Raw genomic sequence first — 20,077 nt, 5'->3', positions numbered from 1 at the left:
AGAAGGATTTTAACTAAGGGCTCATTAAAGATGCTACAGGTAATTTCAAATCAATGCATTGAAGGTACCTTCAGCCTGATAAACTTTTCTTTGTGCTGATTTCTGTCACGAACGTTGTTCCAAATATATCATAAAGCTTTTATCCTAAAAGGAATCACTGTTTCCCTGAAGGGAAATTGTGCTCCTTTAATGTCTTAGTTTGTGGGCATGTCCCAAAGTGTGTGTCTATTTCTATACATAGTTTGTGAAAGTTTTACAAAGATAATGCACAAGAGTAATGCTAAAAAGTGGTATGTTACTGGAGATCCCATAGATCAAGAAGTGTAAAAATTGTTGTAGGTGTAGGTGATCATAATGGTCCCTTCCGGACTTAAAATGTATTACAGAGAGAAACCACAAAAGTCATTTTTAAAATTTAAAGCATTCTTTTCTTTGTTAGTGATTCTTCCTGTCTGAATATCGCTCTTCTCCTTAAGCAAAGCAGTGGTTATATTATTACTATGAGATAATAATGAAAGCCTCAGTGTTATTGCAAGCCTGTAACTGTAATAAATGTAGTAAGCCATGGAGTTTTGATGGGTAGTGGAAACATCCCCTCCTCTTTGCCCTACTTCTCACACCAGTGGTATTTAGGATCACTGCTATTACTGGCAACTCAAAGTAGTATTTGTGCAAAGAGGAGGATCCCATGTCAACATGGCTGGCGCAGCAGGGTCACCCTGAGGAAAGCTTTGCAAGTGATGTGATATGTTGAAATTGGCTTTTTGGGCTGCAAGGCTTCTGCAAACATTTTCTGATGCTGATGCATGCAGTTGTTGTTTGTAATAGCGTGATCTTCCAAACAAAAGTTGCAAGATTTTTTTGCAAAGGTGTATGGGAAGCTTTGGGAAGTGGGACAGCTGCTTTCACCTGGCGCTTCCAAGACTTCCCCAGGACACGCTGTGCCCTATTTTCTGGATGTACCTGAGAAATGTGAGGTCTGCCCACCCTGGCAGACCAAGGGAATCCTGGGGCCAGCCCCCACGTGGGGCAATTCCCCGTTCCCTCTCGCTGAGGATCCCCATCCCACTCAGCAGCGCGGTTGGGGCCTTCTGGAGGCAGGCGGCCATGTGGAGCTGTTTTATCTCCCATTTCCCTTCGCTCAAGAATGACCAGCTTCAAAGCAAAAGTTCACTGCTCTAATTGAATATTCTCCATATTGAGAGGGGTAAAAATAAACATTCTTCTCAGTTTATTCACGCATAAACTAGAATCATCCAAGTGTGACATCTGAAAAGAACTACATGATTATAATCTGAAATGAGAACAAAGGTTCATCTTGTGCGGTTTCTTATTTTTTCTGCACTGCAGGCTTTGAAAAAGGAAGGGAAAGAATCTTAATACCATTAAAACTGAAGAAAGCCAGGGCCGTGTGCCTCAGTGTTAACCTTTTCAGTATTCTGCGGGCTAATTGTCCGTCCCTTCCACCTTTTCCTCTCAGGTTAATGGGGTGGTTAACAGGGGAGGACAGCAATGGTTGGCCAATCGCGCTACAAAGCAAACTGAAAAGGTTGAAGCGATGTGCTGTATTATTCATGGGCTGAGCCTGGCTGAGGTATCTTAGATCTCATGTCTTCTCGTGATGAATTGCAACAAGAGCAAGAAACAGCCAACGTGAAATTGGCTCTTGTGACGACGATTGTAGTTCAGTCGGGCAAATGTAAAACTGCAGCCTGCTGTTGTTCTGTCCTTTGGGATTAAAGCTGTACGATCGCATCTAGACCCTGAATAAGGAACAAGTTGCCTTTGCATGATCCTCAGTTAGGCCGCAAGTACAATGCTGTATGTGTATATCTATCTGCCTTCTAATTTTAGCTGTGCTCTGTGTCTTGGAAGTAGTCTGGTGCCTAATACTTCTCCTGTGTCTTCTGTATTGCTAAACAAGTGATGTATAGATTTCTTAGTGCTATACTTCTTGAATGGTGCTAGGTTTACTGGTGTTATCTGGTAATTTCTAGAGGGAAGACCTAGACAGGGCTGTAAGGTGTTCCTTGTTCTCAGGAGTTTGCAATCTGTAGATTCAACTTTCAAGGAAAAATTGACACCAGTGTTGTGTTGTCCTTCATTTTTGGCATGGCATGGAGCTGGAGGCAGACGCTAGCAGAGGCAGCAGCGTGGCCGAGGTGCTCAAAATTGTTTTATGTTCTCCTTCTGATTGACTACACAGGGAGAGAAGCAACAGCAGACTGCTAATGTAAGGCCTAGCAGGGAGTGCCATTCATGTGTCTTCTAGTTTGGTCCAACCCAATGGTGTCGTCTTCCACTGGTGGTTTATTTAATTTGTTTCTGTTTTTTAGCTGAGCACCCCTTTGACCAAAGAGACCTCATGAACAGCGAAAGCGAAAAATGTGTAAGACTGACCTGTGAGTCACAGGGCTACAGCCAAACAGTGAACTCCCCCATACGTGGAGGATTTCACTCTGCTTGTGTTCACTGTCCTTTCTAGGGCTTGGTGCACAAACTCTGGCATTTACAAGGTGTTGATTGCAACAGCAAGCAAAAGACTTATGGGGCAGATTTTGGAGAGGATATTTATGCTTTTTTTTTTTTCCTTGTTAAATTGGTACCGTGTTCTTTGTGTTTCATTGAATGGTTTCAACTGACAAAAATTGCCTGGGGCCACTGAACGTAGCTGTTGACAGATAAATCATCTTTGTGACCCCAAAAAAGGATGCGATGGAGGAAAACAAATGCCCATCGTTCATTTGGAAACTAGCCTTTGCAACGGAAGTGACCTGAAAGTGGAGCTCCTGGGGAATGGTCTTACTCGTTTGCTTGAGTAAAAGCCTTGCGTGCAGATTTGGGCTTGGGCCTCAGTGTGGCTTTTCTGGAAAGCAGCAACCCCCTTCTCCACAACAGTGGCTTCTTTCATATTTCTTTCGTGTTGTTTCACAGTTGATTTCTTTTGACAACTGTGTTAGTCTGTGGCTTTCTGGAGGCTAAAGGGCTCTGTAGCCAGATGTTGGCCCAGATGTTTCAGACACCTTGCAGATTGATTTGGGCAATGGCTTCTCCCTCTCTCAGTGATGAATTGTTCTGCAGCACCTTTTTTCCTGCCCTACCTGACTATCAGCTATCTGAAAGGGAAATGCTGCACCGTGTCTCAGGTCTGGGGTTCTCACAAAGCCCCTCACAAAGACCACCAGTTTTCATTGCACTTCATTCTTTGTCACCATTCTAAGTAAAAATGCATGATTTTGCATAAAATATTGCAGAATAGTAAGCCGGATTACATCAAATTAAGAATATTTGCTTAAGAGCCTCATGATTTACCAAACTCTGTGTTGACTGTGACTTGATGATCCGTGGGGAGCAGTCTTTCTGATTTAGTGTGTGTCTGCTCATCAAAGATGGATGATTGCCACTACGTGTCATAAAACTTCATCTGACAAAACCAACTCCATAGCAAAATAATGCTGTCTCCGAAGGGCAATAACTCTTCATTTCTGTGTCCCACATGTTTAAGGAGCTTAAACTAGCTCAGATTTTCTCAGGTTTTTTGCTTACCCTGTTGGTAGTGAACAAAGGAGCATCAGAGATGGTGCTGGTCCTTTCTTAGTTTTTAAAACTCATTTATGAGAGCTGAGGAAAACGGTCTGTGGCAGCTGAAAATCTGCAGGTTTTAAACTCTTATCTGTGATCATTAAGTTGTTAATTAAGTGATTAAATACCTTTCGGGTCCTGGATTTCCAATCAAGCCTGAGTGCTGGCAAGTGGATTCCTCCTTTCTGCCTTTTGAAGTCACTTTTGAACAAGAACGTGTAAGGAACTGAATCCCATTTTGATAGAGTGAGGTTTTTTCTTACAAAGTAAACACTGCAAATGAAAAGGAAATGCCAGCCTGAGGAGAGGCTGTGTGCATCACTGCAGGATGCTGCTGAACATCATCTGATAAGGCGATCCCTATTGAAAAGTGAGTCTTTTAATAAAATAAAGTAAAAGTTAAATTTTATTGTCTAATGGAGGAAAATTCATCCTTAGCACACGGAGCAGAGCGAAGGACTCCATGTCTTCAACCAAGGGGTGACGTTGGGCTCTCTTCCTTTGCTCAGATGTGCTGAACGAGCAGATAGCTGAGCTGTAACCCCAGCCAGCGTTCTGCAGCTGCATCCAAGCATGTGTGCAAACCACTGGACTCTCTCCCCAGCTTTTTCTTCACACATGTAGAGAGAAAAATGCTCGGCTGGGTGTTACTGTTTAAATAAGGCTATTTGAACTGAGCCTTGCCTGGACGTTTATTCCAGCTGGTTAAGGCTAATGAAGTGCAGGAGTGTCTTGCTCCAGGTACCCCACAGCGAGGGAAAGGCTCATTAAGTGAAGAGGTGGCTTGTGCTGACCTATCCATCAGATATCTACGGTGCTAATTCTCTTGTTGGCTGTGTGGCCATGTCTTTAGGGCTGATGAGGGACAGCTTTGTACTTCCCAGGCTCTGATGTTGCTCTGTACTTTGAAGCTTCTTCATTTTCCTCCTCTCCCTCTTCGCTGCTCTCCGCTTTTTGTTCTTCAAGTAGCTGTCCTCCGTTTGGTATATGAAGTCTACAATTATCGCAATCTGCAATTGCAAAGAAGTGTTAGAACCATGTCCCTTCCCCTATGGAAAAGTGTCAGAAACTTTTGCAATTAGTTTATTTCAGAGCTAATTGTCATTAGAAAGAAAAAAACACGTGAAGGCACCCCCATACAATTGGCTGGAGGAACGGTACATGATTTCATACATTTTTTTTTTTGTCCCTTTCCATTTGGATTTCAATTACTTCACTACTGTGGAATAGACTTCTTTCATTGAAATCTGCACATTGAATGTGGGAATTTATCACAACTCTGTCTTTAAATGGCATTGAAAAACAGCCACTTTAAAAGGAAAGGATGATGAGGAAATTAATCTCGGGCAAGTCTTTCTTGATAAGGGAAGAGAACAGAGGCTTCTGGCATTTATATGCCAAAAATCAACACATGGAGAAAAATGAGTATTCTGCAGTGCCATGGCACGAACAATTTTTCTATTAAATCAAAATGAAGTTCTGAATAAATATGTTTTCCCATGAAATATAATTCACTGGAGAACACTGTAAAAGGAGAGATGACCTCCCTGTCCCCCGCAAATAAAAACATAATTATTCTAATAAAGAGAGTATTCAAATAGCTTGTAGGGGTGTCTTCAAAACCGAAAATGAATGTCCATAGTAAAAAATGCACATTAACAGTACTGTGTGCAGGTATTCTGTAAATAGGTGCTGTTCATAACTTCCTGGCTATCTCTCTCCATTCAAACTCTTCGTTGGCTGCTGCAATGTGCACTGTTTCTGTATGGTGAAGATGAGACCCCTCTCCCTTTGCACTCAGTTACACTCAGAACTTATATAATGTGGGGATCTAAGAATCAATCTTCCAATTGCATTTTAAGCTGTAATCTTAAAAAAAAAAAAAAAAAAAAAAGTCCTAATCTGTCATCCTGACACACATTTGGTGGAGCTTTGAGTTGTTAGTCACAACGCTGAGCGTTGGCTGCAAATTAATCTGAGTGGGGCTCAGTGTTGTGTTTCTTCCTATATTGAGCTGCTGTGAAGGTGTTCCTTAGCCCTGATACGAGGGGCGTGCATGCAGTGGGGAGCAAGCTAAGCAAGCAGAGGAGCTTGTGGACAGTTGCTTCTGCCCCTTTGGGTGTTCAGGAGCTCTGCCTCCTCCTCCCTATGGAGCCTACAGAAGAATCTGGTGAGCACGTGCTTGTTTGCTCCTTTAGTGCTGTGAGGCCCTTGCAATGGGAGCACTCCAAGGTCAGGGCTGGCTCTGCTGTGATGTGTGAGCACAGTGGATTAGGGGAAGGCATCGTTATGCTGGGCTCATTCTTAAGGAGCTGAAATAAAAGCTCAGGCCATCATTGATCTGCCAGGAGCAGGCAGGGACGCTGAGAAAGACAAATCGCTCCGTGCCAAGCTCTGGTCTGAGGACTCAGCCGTTCTACAAACAACCAAACCCCCAAGGCTGTTCTGCAACAGACCGAATTAAAATGTCTCTGTGACTTTCCTCTGTGATTATAAGGAACCCATTAGATGTTGGGGGGAGGGCTTGTGTCTAAGAGAGCATGAAAGGTGTTAAGAGGAAGTGAAGTGGGAGGTACTAGGGAATGAGTGATGTCCCACTGCTCCATTAGGGCCATCCAGCACTGGGGACACCCCCTGAGCCCAGAGTGCACCGGTGCTTCTTCACAGCTCAGTTCTGGCGTGTGCTTCTCGTGTTTACAGAATACCTGTCAGCTCCAGCACCCCAAATAAGTCCTAATATGGCATATCAGGGATGGAAATAATAGTTGCTTACATAATTGCAATGCTACTGACACAGCTGAAGAGCTGATGATGTTATTTGCACAGCAGTGATGACATTCAAACCCTCGCTGACTTACAATTACGCTGTATGCTCTGAGCTCTGCCATGATTTAAATTACCATACAAACACAATGAAAATACAGCCTCTTGACAAGATAAAGGAGGAAAGGGGGTGGCTTAAAAATGCCTTTTTGGTGGCTGCAGTGTTCAGTAGTGCTTATTCATGGCTTTTTAGCTTGCACATTTCATTTTAAGGAAGTAAATTGGAAGCATTATGTCCTGCCTTTTTGCCTTGATTTAAAACCTCCCTGTGCCCACTCTGCTGCTGCTCGGCACTGGTGAGCCACCTCTGGGGCTCTCAGGGGGAAATGCTAATTTTTAAAATCAATAGCTTCATTTTTTTAATTTTTTTTTTTTTCTTTTTTTCCCGTATAAGCCTTTTAAAAGGAATCTGTGTGGAGGAGAATATGCAGAGGGACATACGTCACAGCCAGCCCAAACGTGACTGGTATAGGGAAGCAGATTTGGAAAGGCTTTAGATCTGTTCCCAAGCACAGAGGTTGCTGAGCCCAAGGCTGTGTAGCTGAACCCTTAGCCTTTCTACAGGGTCAAGTGTCACTATACAGGGTAAAGCACTGCCAAAGCTCACCCTGTGAGGAGCCCTACAGGGCTGCTTCAGAGCTGTTAGAGGAGGGTGATGAAGAAGATCAGAGGGCTGGAGCACCTCTCTTACAAAGAGAGTCTGGGGGAGCTGGGCTTATTCAGCTTGGAGGAGGCACCGGGGAGACCTCATTGCAATCTTCTGGTACTTGAAGAGAGATTACAAGCAGGAGGTCTGATAGTGATGGGACGAGGGGAAATGGCTTTCAATTAAAAGAGCAGAGATTTATTATTGGGAGGGTGGTGAGGTCCTGGAACTGCTGCCCAGAGAGCTGTGGTTGCCCCATCCCTGGAGGTGCTTAAGGCCATGGATGGGCTCTGGGCAGCAATGGCAAAGAGGTTTGCCAGAGGATGGCAAACCTGCCAGTGGCAGAGATCAAGAACAAGATGATCTTTAAGATCCCTTCCAACCTTTCTATGGCTTCATTCACAGTAGGACATTCACTACTGTTGTTGCCTCAGAAGAGTTTCTCAGCTCTTCATTCTCAGAGAAAAGCAGCTGGATGAGATGGGTTGAGTCTGCCTTTCCTCCGTGCTGCACTTGAAGGTATTTTTTGTACTGGTGCAGGGTGAGAAGGTGAAAAGCATAATTAGTGCACCAGAAGTACCTGGATGTGCTACAAGTCCATTACTCTGCTCAGTTCAGAGTTTGTTGGGAAGAGAAAAAGATCTGTGGCCCATGCAGGTACTGAGGTGATCAGTTCATTCTTAGCCGAAATGGTTTTACATTGTTCTCAAAGATTGAGCAGAACGTGTAGATACTTTATATTTTTAGAACATTGGTCTCATGCAGTTCGTGGCTGCGGGGAAAATACAGATCTGGGGATGAACTGCAGAGGGTCATGGAATGATTAAGGTTGGAAAAGAATGCTAAGATCTTGTAGTTTAACTGACAGGCAAGTGAAGGTAGGGTCTTGTCAGGCAAGGCGAGGCAAGGTACAGCTTTCAAAGGGATTAGGGTCTGATCCAGGCCCACGGGAAGATTTGACAGTGATATTACACGGCTCCACAAAATTATTAGGAGCAATGCACATGAAATATTTCTGACCCTGCCTTTCTGCAGGTTGCATCCCCTTTGCCCAGGGATGGAGCTGGCACTCTTGCTCTCCATCAGATTTCATTACAAGGGACTTCAGGAGGGCACTGAGTCCACCCTGCTCTGCCGAGCAGGACTTCCTGAGGAGTTCCCACCTCTTCTTCTGAAGCACCCACTGCTGTTCTGCTAACACCCCACTGCAACTTCTCAATTTGCCCAAATGTGTCTGGTTTTACCCTGAAATATGCACAATGCTGGTATGTTCTTTGCCTTTCCTTCCCTGGATAAGGCATCCCACGTATGGTTCCTAGTTAGGTGATATGCACTAACTATGAAAAGAGCACATGTAGGCATCATCCATCACGTAGGGTGGCTTTGTCCAAGTCCTGGTGGGCCACAGATGTCATGGAACTTGTCAAACTTGCAGTAAGAGGGCTGTTCCAAAGAACAGATGTTCATGTTTGATGGCTTACTGATGACCCAAAGGAAGTGCCAGGGCTTATTGCAAACTGGCTTGTGTTTTTTAAAATATCAGTGATAGTAGCTGCTAAAGAGTTCAGAGCAACACAAATGAAGGAGCTGAGATCCCACGAGGATGAACTCACATCAGAAAATAACAGGTTAGAAGAGAATGTAGGTGGATAAACAGTAACCAGAATCTGTGAAGTATAAAACTCCAGAAGTATGTTAGGTGGATGCATCTGTGTATGGTCCCTTTTCTGCCCGAACATCCAAACTTTTTAAATCCTGATGCAAAATACAAACAAAATCCCAAGTTGTTCCTACCAATAAAGCTAGTTGGCAATGGAGGAAAGAGTGTTGGTGAGGAAGTGAAGAAGACAATATTGATGCTGGTAAAGAATTACATTGGCTAAGAACCTTACAACGGATATGGTTGGTTGGTACTTTACCAGTCCTTCTGACATCCCTGTCCAGCTCAGTGTTTGCTGTGAACCATCCTGTTGACTCATCTGTTTTTCACAGCAGTAACAATACCTGGTGGCAAGTGTTTATAGGGCTGGAGACCTTCTCTAGCAGAGGGCAGCAGGTAAACTGGCTGCTCATTTATAAGTGACAGCATGATTAGCAAGGGCTGGGGAAATATTTATCTAAATCCCTACACAGGGACTGTTAATGCCCAGAATTGCCTGTGATTTAGCAGCCAGGCAGCTGCAACCATCTACATTATTCTGATGTTTGAGACATTTACTGCTCAATTGCCGTATTTACTGGTATTTAAAATTATCCCGGTGACTTATCTCACCCTATGGCTTGGTGGAATAGATCAAAGCCTTTCTCATAACAAAACACTCTTTCCCAGTAGCATTATGAGTACTTCTATTGCAGCTGTGATGGCCTCAGAATCATAAGTGATATATGGTATTAGGCCAACTTATTTGTCTGGAAAAAACAGGCAGGTGTAGAACTGCGAACTTGAAACTTCCCAGATGTGCGTCAGAGCTGAGCAAAGCCTTGTATGCCCAAAAGCTCTCTGTTTCTTAGTATTCACGTCCCCTGGTTTTAGACTGCATTGCTGTCCTTGCTCTGGCTGGGAGATGTTCAGTGTGTGATTCCTAAATGTGTTCTTTCCTTCCAGTATAACTGGGGTCCACACCAGTGGGGCATCTTCGCATCTCTTGTGTGTGAGAAGCAAGGAGCCAGAGTCATCCATTGTCACCTCTTTCTTATAGAAATAGCTCTGCAAATGTCACTGTGCTTTCACTGTCCCCACAGAGGTGCTGCATTTACTAATGGGAATTTGGTTGTGGACATTTCCTTTGTATCACCTCCCATACAGTAGGGGAGTTCTCATTTTCTATTCACACACTCTCCTGACTTTCTCTGCCTGGCTTGAAAACTTCTCTCAGTGCCAGGTTAAAAACCTCTTAGCCATAGTTATTTCTTGTGGCTTTCCAGCTGTCATAATTCTAAGGTCATCCTTTGCAGAATGTTTTAATATGTTTTCTCTAAACTTAGCACGAAGCCAACCTTTGGCCAACTCTAATCAAAATTTAGCACCTCAGCCTGGTTGCTCTGCTCTTTGTTTCCTTCACTTTCAGCCTACTCATATCAGCACGTCTAACATCATTTTCCTCTTCTATTTGCACTTTCCTCTCTTTACTACACACTACAAATTAGAATTCCACTCCTCCCCCTGAAAACCTGCTTCTTTTATCCTTAGCCATCCTTTGATTCCCCCTGCCTTTTTGCAGTGGATCTGTGCATTCCTGAAATGAAACTTGCCAAGTCATATGCACCCAATTGCACTAGCCAGCTGAGTACTATTCAGCAGTGTGTCTGCTTTCCATCAACATCGTGTGAATCTCCCTCCTTGCTTCTCTGGCTGACCGAGTGCCTGGCAAGTCTGTGGCCCTTTTCCATGGCTTGGTTTTCAATTAAGAGCACAGGTCACAAGATAGGTTTCCCCTGCTGCCACAAAAGGCAGAGGTGTAGTAAGCAGAGGTCAACCACTGAGATCTCTGTGCCTGGCTAAAAGATTACATAATGTTAGGCTAATTTTACTTCATTTCATATTCACATCTATTAGTGCCGTTTTTGTTACGTACTTATCCTTATGTAAGTTACATCTGTTCTTTTATTCACTCATCCATGTTTGCTCTGTTTTCAGATTTATGAAACAGGCATTCCACTGAGCTCAGCAAATGATGGGCATAATAACTTATCTACATTGCAAAGTATGTGATGCCCTGGAGGTAAACTCCGATGTGAAGGTTTTATGAAGTGTCTCACATGTAGAAGTGTTTATTTGCCAGCTCCTGCCTGTCCTTTGGCTGTTCAAATGATGTTAAGAGGATCCTATGAAACCACTATGAAAGCCTAGGGGCTAAATGGAGAAGTAGAATTGCGTTATTATCTTCAGAGAAGCACAACCATATTGGCACCTGCTGCCCTATTTGGCTCTCCTCTCTTTGGATGTCAGAAGTTTACAGTTGATGGGCTCTAAAGTATTTATTTAATGAAATGCCTCTCATTGTAATATTGTGAGGCTTTATTAATGAATTTATTCTTATGAGGCAGGAAAGCAGTCCCTCATAATACTTCTCTTTGAAAACTGCAGAGAAGAGAAGGTTTTCTGGAAGAAAGGAGGGGTCTTCCTGCCCCTTTGTTTATCTCAGATATCATAAACCTCTCCACATTTCCACAGCTGCTATAAAGTCCTGATTAGAGGACCTGATTCCTTGAATTAGTCAGTGCCAAGCTTGATCGTGGGCCTTACCTCAGGCCGTGTGGATTTCCCTGAATTGCTGATGCATGGTGTGTGTGTGAGGGCATGGGGGCTGCTGCTCCATCCCATGGGAGCTGGCAATATCCGAGCTCACACACATCGAGCGGGATTCCCCAGAAATTCCCCAAGGGGGATTTCCCTCTGTACAATCCCAGAGAATAGGGATTTGGAGAGCCTGACCCGGCCCACGTTTCCTTTCTGTTCCTCAAGGACCCCTGAGCAGTGTAGTTTAGTCTCTGTAGGAGGAGGGTCCTTCACCTGCGCGCTCCAGCCAGGTCCTGTGGCTGGAGTCTGCAGCCCAGTAGTACTGAGAGAGGAGCGCTCCCAGCGGTGCAGTTCTCCTTTCTCTAGCTAATTGCTGCGTCGTTTTTCTTGCCTTTGTATTTAAGGCTTCCGAAAATAATTAGCCCATTTGAAAAATTATTGAGCTTAAAAACATACATTTGTCAGTGAATCGGGTGAGCGGCGCAGCGCCCAAAACACTTGAAGCTATGGATGCGTTACCGCTTTGCCAGTCCTGTAAGTTCAAAATTGCTCAGATTAATTTCAAACTAATTTGATCAGCCCTCCGCTGTGACAAAGGGAGAAGTGTTCGGATGTTGAGCTTTGTGCCCGGCTATGTCAGATTTCAGCCTGAATGACTTTTTATGGCCGACTCTGGAATATAAAGCTCTGAAAGCAGTGGTTTGTAATGGCAGTTCTGACAGACCCTTTAACCATTTGGAAAATAAGCACGGATGTAATTCTTCTGCGTTAGAGAAAAACTGTGTGTGCTTTCATTAGGTGCAACAGCTGTTTCTATTGCTACAGCCAAACTTCACTGGTGGTAGCGTAGCTGTCAGCTTCTCCAAGTTCTGCATTTATAGCTGATTGTATAACTCCTTTATGTTCCTTTCCACTTTCCAATATATGTAAATTAGTTCAATAGCAAAAATACAAATAACTGCCTTTAACTGGATCTACGAGAAGCCTCTTTGGAGGCGCCTACAGCCAATGGCTCGTGATGGGCCAAGAGAACTGCTGGACAGTGGCTCCAGCAGCAATCCGTGCCACGTCAGTTTTCAGTCCTCTGATTTAGTCCCTCTTTGTAACAATCTCCTAAGGTCCTTTAAGCTGGTGTGACTTTCTTAATTAGAGCTGATTTAAATGATGCATCATAAAACCCGTCCCCAACCAAGAACCAAGCCCCATGTGTGCTTTTCTGCCTCCTCCATTAAAAAAGACAGTTTCTCTAGGAATACACCAAATATACTGAAATGAAATGTTGGAGAAAAGTGGAAGAGAGGTATTTGATGACGTCCTGAAATAATACAGAAAAAGATTTCTGTATTACGAAACAAACATTAAGTTCCGCTTGAAACAGGATGCCCCAAATCAGACGCAGTTATTCAAGCTGTCAAAAATGAAATGCGAAATTATGTTCTCAATGCAAACAAATTTTGGAGCACCGCATTTTAAAATGGCAGAGAGCAGATTTTCAGGCATGGAGCAAATTTTATTCCTAAATATAGACTCATGCACAGCTTTGTGTGGTGTAATTTGGGATGCCTGTCCGTTTTTAAATGTTAGCTTGATTTTTTTGGTTAAGATGATATTGAAGATTGAAGTATCCAGAGAAAAAGAAAGGATGTATATAAAGCAGTATAAATGCACCAAAAGGGAAAAAATAAGACATTTTACTGAATTTATACTGAGATAGTAGCCAGCCTCTTGGAATATGTGGAAAACCTTACAGTACCACCAATAGCATTTAACGAGTCTTTCATACATTTTTTCATTACTATGAACTCAGTCTAACTTTCAACCACAGTCTTTTCTCTGTGATCATTCGAAGTTGTGAAAATCTGGCACCTAAACTTGTCTAAAATCCCAAATTTTGGAAAAAAATTTGGAAAACTTTTTATCTAATACTCAGGTCTGTTGTCTATGAATGGAGGAAAAACTGCCAAAGAAGGGCAAGGAATAAGTTATTTGTCAGTATGTCATCGACTCTGTGTGTTCATGTTGTTGTGAACGTTGATTATATAGAGCAGAAAATAGAATTGTAATTTGTAATCAAAATTTGTAATTGATAAATGTATATAATTGTGTATTGCACCCAACGTTTGCATTGCAAAGGCTTCTCACACAATCTGCTGGCAGGTGTGAGAGACTGAGAGAATATCTTGATGTGATGCAAAGCCGATGTGAATATTTAATGTTTGGTGGTGGTTGTTTTTTAACCAACCTCGTGAACATTCCAAAGAGATGAAACCCAGGTGTTTCTTAATTTTCGATGTGTGCGTCTTGGTTGCTTTCTGCAAATATTCAGTAGTTTGGGAACTCTGTTACGAGCCACCTATCTGAGGGCTGGAACTTTAATCCAAGTGGCTCTGAGAGGCCCTACTCCCTCTGCCCCCGTTATTTTAGACACCTCTGTCAGCCCTCCTTGCCTTACGAGCGCTGATGTAATGTTGAGACCTGTCTGCAAGCCCTGGGACAACGTTTAGAACTGTCAGCACCAACATTGCAACCCTCTGTCCTCCCATCGCAGTGTGGGGTGAATATGCATCCCAGACCCGATGGAGCTGCTGAATGTGTGCCAGAATGATGCTGTGACCTGATGGCAACATTTTCCCTTCCTGGTGACACAGTGCCATCCCTGTTCACGGGAGGGGCCAAATGTCAATGGTGTTGAATGCCCAGAGCGAATTGCTTTGGTTTGAAGGGCTCTGTGCAAATACAAGATGCTTCTCTTACATCCCAACCCGACCTCTTATTCATTACATGGGGTCGAATTCATCTGCGCAGAGAGCCAACACACTTGACAAATCCTGCAAAAATTGCCTTGCCTGGTTGCAGTGCAGAGCCTCAGAGAGGCTCACATGGCTGTTCTGTCTCTCATGCCAAAGCCTCATTTGTGCTCCACTCAGGGACCTCATTTGTCCGGATGAATTTTGTTCCCCCACAGCTCACCCCAGACAATTAACACAGTACCTCGTACAACAAAGATAGAAGAGAATGACAATTACCAGCCTAAAACAAGCCATGCGGGTTTCTTTTCATTAACTAATTGCATGAGACTATTAACGTGGCCAAAGATCAGCAACGGGGTGAAAGCAAGAAATGAATATGTATTAGCATGCAATGCCGGAGAGCTAGGAAATTTTGAGGCATGCGTTGGCTTTCAGATGGCACCCACTTCCCTTCCTGCCGTGTGAGCAGCTCTGGCTCAGGTGGGCATTTACTCCCCGAGGAGCAGTATGCTCCTCTGCCCTTTGCTGCAGGTTTTTACCTTCTCGATTTCATTCCACACACGTTCTTTATCGCTCCTTCTTCCTTCAAGGGTGTCCATGGCATCTGCCATTAACGACTGCAGCTGTGGCACCAAGATAAAAATTATCAGCGTGGAATTCGCACAGAAATAACTTCTCTAAATACACAGATTAAAACCTTATTAAAAAATCATTTGTACGCTGATGATTTTATTACTCATCTTTCACACAATGAGCATCGCCACCTCGTCTTTGCTTCAGCCATTAAGCTGTATTACTGTGGATGTAAAATACTTAACAATAGAAAAAAAAAACCTCTGGAAAATTTGTATTTAAGCCTATACGGCTTAAATATATGTGGTAAATGTTTATACTTGGTAAAGGAAGACTTTGGCTGTAAAGAATAGAGGTTCCATATTTCATTCTCTGCTGTCTGAGACATTCTGTGTCGTACATGAATGCTTTTTAGCATTTTCTCCCAAGGCTAATGCATCATAATTTAGGGCAGCATGTAAAACTGCACAAGAGGACAACACTAAAGCTGAGATGCTTTTACTGTAGCTGGAAGTATCTAGCTCATTTCCCCTTCTTTTACTATCCTCTTTCTTTGCAGACCCTTCCTCCTCCCCATCATTCAGCACAGCACACCATAAAAACAAGGCTGGCAATTTCTAGTGTAAACTGTGGAAAGAAGCTGTAGGAAAATACTTGCTAATCTGTGCTTAGAGGGAAGGCTAAAGTTCAGGTTTGTTGCAGTATTGCCTCAGCCCATTCCTTTCCTGTGCACTAGAAAATGCTTCGGGTGCTCTCAAATCAGAGGTGTGAGTCTGCCCTGTTAGATTTATTCCAAAATGCTTAGTTGTTGGTGGTGACTTCCCATATTTGCTGCTCATCACAAGTTTAGACAGACTGGATGATAATAACAGAGTGTGAGCATTCATACAGAAATTGACTCTTCCTGCTGTACCAAGACAGGCAGCGGTCTGATGTGAGCACAGGAGGAGATGAAACTCAAAATATCAGTGTTTAGGTTTATCTGAGTGAGATACAAATGTGCTGCCTTGAGATTCAGGGAATGGACTTGTATTCACTTCAGCTTCGCATTCTGATTTGTGGAGTTAAAATTCCCTCTTTGCATCCCAGTGCTGGACAGAGGATGCAGGTGTCTTTCAAACCTCTAGGTTAACGCATGAGGGTTGGTTCTAGCCTTTTGTGGTGCTTGTGCAGCCATTAAGTTCATTTCATTGGCCCAAATGTCTGATTAAAAAAAAAACCAAAAACACAAAAAACACGTTTTCAAGTTATGCATCAGTATTCATGAAAAACAAAACTGCAAATTTCTGCCTCTGACTCTGGAGTCAAGAAGCTGCCAGGAATTTTCCGTCATAATACTTTTATGACAGATAATCTTCTTCTATGATTCTGGAATAGACACAACTCAGAGATTAAGGGTATTAAGGGCAGAAGGGACAAAGCACAAATCCTGTGTTAGAGTGGAACCAGGCAGGGAAGGGCAGGATGGCCAGGGTTTGTAACTGAAATGGCTGTTTGGAACCATCCCCATCCCATTGCCCACTGATTTGGGCAAGAAGGGAAACTAAGAAAAGTGGCCATTGAAGTTGGGTGAATGATGGGTGTCCTGGTGGAAAGGGCCCAGGATCTGCTCGGGTTCGTTTTCATCACTCAAAGTTTGTCACTGGCTTTGCTGGTAGAGAAAATGTGAATGTGACAGGAGGGGACAGTTGGCAAACCTCAGTAATTCTCCCAGAGCTGCTCTTTTTTGGAAAATCCCCTCCAAGGAAAAAAATGCTGTATTTTAATATCTTGTCCTCATTTGATTTTAAATGGACTTAGTTTTTTTTTTCTTTTTCTTTCTTTCTTTCTTTTTTTGAACAAGCATTCATCTTGATTTATCATCTACAAATAGGATGACAGTGAAATCGTAAACCTTGTATGAATTTTGTTTGGGGTTTTTCCTCCTTTCTGTTCAACTGTTTGAGTTAACCGAGATCTTTATTCTCCTGGGGTCTGTGAATAAATACTCATCTAAAAGGGCCTCAGCTGAAATTCTCTGTGCTATAGATTAGGACTCTATTTATTTAGTTACAGGAAGACATTTACAGAGAAGAGTTTATAACTGAAATGCCTTTGGGATCCTTGCTGGATCAGTGCAAATTGCACTGTTATAAATTCAGCATGTTTTAAGCTTTATGCAACTTATACTGTGTGTGATAATAAACATTTGACATCTTTAGCATTTTCCAGCCACACAATTTAACTGCCTGCCTTGGTCACAAAACCGCTTCTCCATTTTACCAATGCAAAGTCAGAATGACCTCAGAGGAATTACTTTAAATTTTTATTAGCACAAGTGAGATTAGAATTTGGCCAGCTGAGTATTCCTCATGGAAAAATATCTTTAAAAGTACATAGATATCTCCTAGGAAGGTGCAGAGGAGTGAGGTGCAGGTGGAGGCTGTGGGTGCTGCCATCCTGTCCCTGTGGCCGTGGGCACTCAGAGCACCCAGATAGAACCAAGATGGAGAGCAACTTTTTACAGCGGGGCAGATAGCGAGAGGATGAGAGAGAACAGTTCAAAATTTAAATAGGGGAGATTAAGGTTAGACATTAGGGGGAAATTTTTTGTTTGGAGAGTGGTGTCCAGAGAACTGTGGGTGCCCATCCCTGGAGGTGCACCAGACAGGTTGGATGGGCCGTGGGCAGCCGGAGCTGGTGCGGGCAGCCAGTCCACAGCAGGGATTGGGACTGAGTGGGCTTTAAGGTCTCTTCCAAGCCATTCTATGATTTGGTTGTGATGTAATCAGACAAGCAGCTGCTAATGGCACCAGAGGAGCTGTGACATGCAGGCTGGTGCCACCAGGAGAGGCGAAGACCATTAATTACTCCACAGTAAAGTGGCTCTGCACGTTTGTGCTTGAAGCCCTGTGCCTTGATGTTCCTGAAGTTTCCTAAAATATTCTGGCTACAAAGCATCTAAGCCTCCAATTGCACATACAGATACAGTTTACAGGAAGATGACAGGATAAAGAGAAAAAAAAAAAAGCAAATGCTGAATTGATGTATTTTAATGCTTAGGATAGAAGAGCTGGTAGAGATTCTCTGCCTTTGTCTTTTAGGAGTCATTTTCACCCTTGGCTCTGTAAACAAAGTACAGGGGTTTCGCTGAAGGATTTCTGCCCCGTCACTTAGATGCTGCAGGAGGGGCCCAGCCCTGCTCTGAGGGACTGGAGCCCTTGGAGATGGTCTGAAACCTTTCCCCAAAATGTTCCCAGGCATGCAAGAGCTGCACTCCAAGATACAGGCAGCAGTGTAATAGCCTGTGCCTAGATGGGGATGTACTGAAAATATTGCAGCCTGGAGAAAGCCTTTCACTGAATTATGTACCAATAACTCCAGAGCCTTTAGTCGGCCTTGAAATGTGGGCTGGCTGAGGTTTAATAGTAGCAAACTTGATTCAAATTGAGAATATCTTGTAGGAACACAGCTCTGTGTCGTGCTGCTGCCTCTTGTCTGCAGTCCACCTCCTGTGGCCGCAGGCTGCTGCTGGTCCCTGCAGCAAAAGGGGGATTGAGAAATCTTCATTCTGCAGGGCTCAGAAGCCCTGTATGGCTGCAGGTGGATCCCCATGGGCTGCCTTTGGGAAGCCCAAGGGTTTTCAGCAGACCATAGTCAGATCTCCAAAACTGGGCTGCATTTACATGTGGGACAGAGCTGGGATTGGGAGTGTCTTGTCTCCTCTCCTCTGGTTTAAGCAGATCTGGCCTGTTGGTGCAGATGGCTCCTGATGTTAGGTGTCTCAGTGTAGCACAATCGGAATAATTGCAATCATTTTCCCAGGCTGATTTGGGCAGGTTTGGGAGAAAAGAAGAGGTTTTAAAAATATGCCTACGGATGAGTCATGCTGGTTCTGTGAAAGTCATCCTTGCAGGTGATTAGCACCTCTGACAAGGCATTGCAGCAGGATTTTAAAGCTATGTCAGGTCCACACATTCAGAAAAATGACCCCCTGAGAAAACTGCAGCACTGCGCTTTGCCCCGGCCCTCCCCTTTCTGCAAAAGCCAAAATAAGGATTAGAAATGAATGCTCACCAGTTCAGCATCCTGCTGACTGATGTCCTGCAGATAAGGGATGGATGCTAGCTCAGCCATCGCTTGATTAATCACCTGGGACTGCTCCGTGACTTGCTGCAGCCGGCCAAGGATGCTGGCGTAATGCAACTTCTCTATCGCACGTGAACACGCACAGACATCGTCCTGTTCTCTCAGGGAAAGCAAGAGGGTTAGGTGGGAGCTGTGGAAAGCACACTCATCCTTTCAGTCTGATGCCTTGTGGCTTATCACCATATATATATATTTGCGCTGGTAATACCATAAGCAATATGGCATCCAGCACCTTTAAGATAATGCTTATGACAATCTTATAGAGGAGAAAAATACTTTCTTTTCACAATCTCTCTAGTAGTACTAGAAAAATAAATATGTAGTCATAATATATGTGAAGGGGAGAGAGCAGATAACAAACATGAATGCAATTTTCTCATTTGGAAATGGCTTTTCCATAATCCCCTCTGTTAAATATTATCTGACTGCTATGGATTGCTTTTAAAATTTCAGTGAAGAGATTGAGGAAACCATGCCATGTCTGAGCCTATGGTTTGCTTGCAGGCTGGGGAAATCCACAGTTTTTGAATGCACAACCTTGAGGCGCTAACACCTGTGGAGGTGGTCTCTGATCCTTCAGGCACGTGGCAAATTAAAAGCATGTGGATAGAGAAGCTCAGCCAAGTGCTTGCAAAAAATCTTATCGTTTGCTGAAATGTTTGATGGATGGCAGCCTTACTACCATATTTTCAAAAGCGTTCTGTTGCCAAAAATGCAAATGAACACCCTACTGAGATTTTCAAAAGCAATTTGGCCTAGATTCTTGACAAAATGTAGCCATTGCATATCTGTACACTCAGCCATTCTGAGTAAAATTTCCATTCATCTAATCAGGCTTGTGAATGTATTTAAGAGCTTGAAATTACAAGCATTGGCATAGATTTTCAGAACCACTTCCAGTATTTTTAGCAGACCTTTGTTCTGGCAGTTCCATATGGCGGCGTGCTGATGCTGCCATTCCCATACGCTTTGCTTCCCAGATAGCTGTCTCTAGGTCCCACTGTATATTGGGCAGAGTGAAGTTTTGAAAGAAATTTATTTGGGTTTATTTTTAAATTAACTTTTCTTGACAAGGAGTCTTGGTCTTTCGATCTTGATTTTGGTTTTGCAGAAGTTTGCCCAGAGGGTGCATCAAGTGGTCCAACTCTATGGTTGGACTAGATGATCTTAGTGGTCTTTTCCAGCATTAATGATTCTACAATTGTATAATTTTTACATAACATCTAAGAATTTAGTAGAGATGCTCTTCTCGTTTTCTAAACATCTTGTAGGAATCTGTAAGAAAAAAAGCTTAGTTTCCTTTCAACCCTAGAAAAAAATATGAATAGTCCTGGT

The 20,077-nt window shown here is 43.3% G+C and overlaps 1 protein-coding gene across 1 annotated transcript in view; it reads right to left on the bottom strand.

Annotated features, from left to right (window-relative positions):
* Window positions 1–4,391: 4,391 nt before the first annotated feature.
* Window positions 4,392–20,077, bottom strand: part of SPATA16 (spermatogenesis associated 16) — a gene marked incomplete at both ends in the record, with an annotated part of 71,998 nt that continues 56,312 nt past the window's right edge. Inside the window, 3 exons of the mRNA XM_079539521.1 lie at window positions 4,392–4,592; window positions 14,581–14,664; window positions 18,671–18,835. Of these exons, the coding sequence (XP_079395647.1) occupies window positions 4,392–4,592; window positions 14,581–14,664; window positions 18,671–18,835 (450 nt within the window). The remainder of the gene's footprint in view (window positions 4,593–14,580; window positions 14,665–18,670; window positions 18,836–20,077) is intronic.

Source organism: Tetrao urogallus (assembly GCF_951394365.1).
Source record: "Tetrao urogallus genome assembly, chromosome: 9".
Classification (NCBI taxonomy): domain Eukaryota; kingdom Metazoa; phylum Chordata; class Aves; order Galliformes; family Phasianidae; genus Tetrao; species Tetrao urogallus.
The sequence above is the reverse complement of the archived record's forward strand: the minus strand, read 5'-3'. Positions and strand labels throughout refer to the sequence as shown.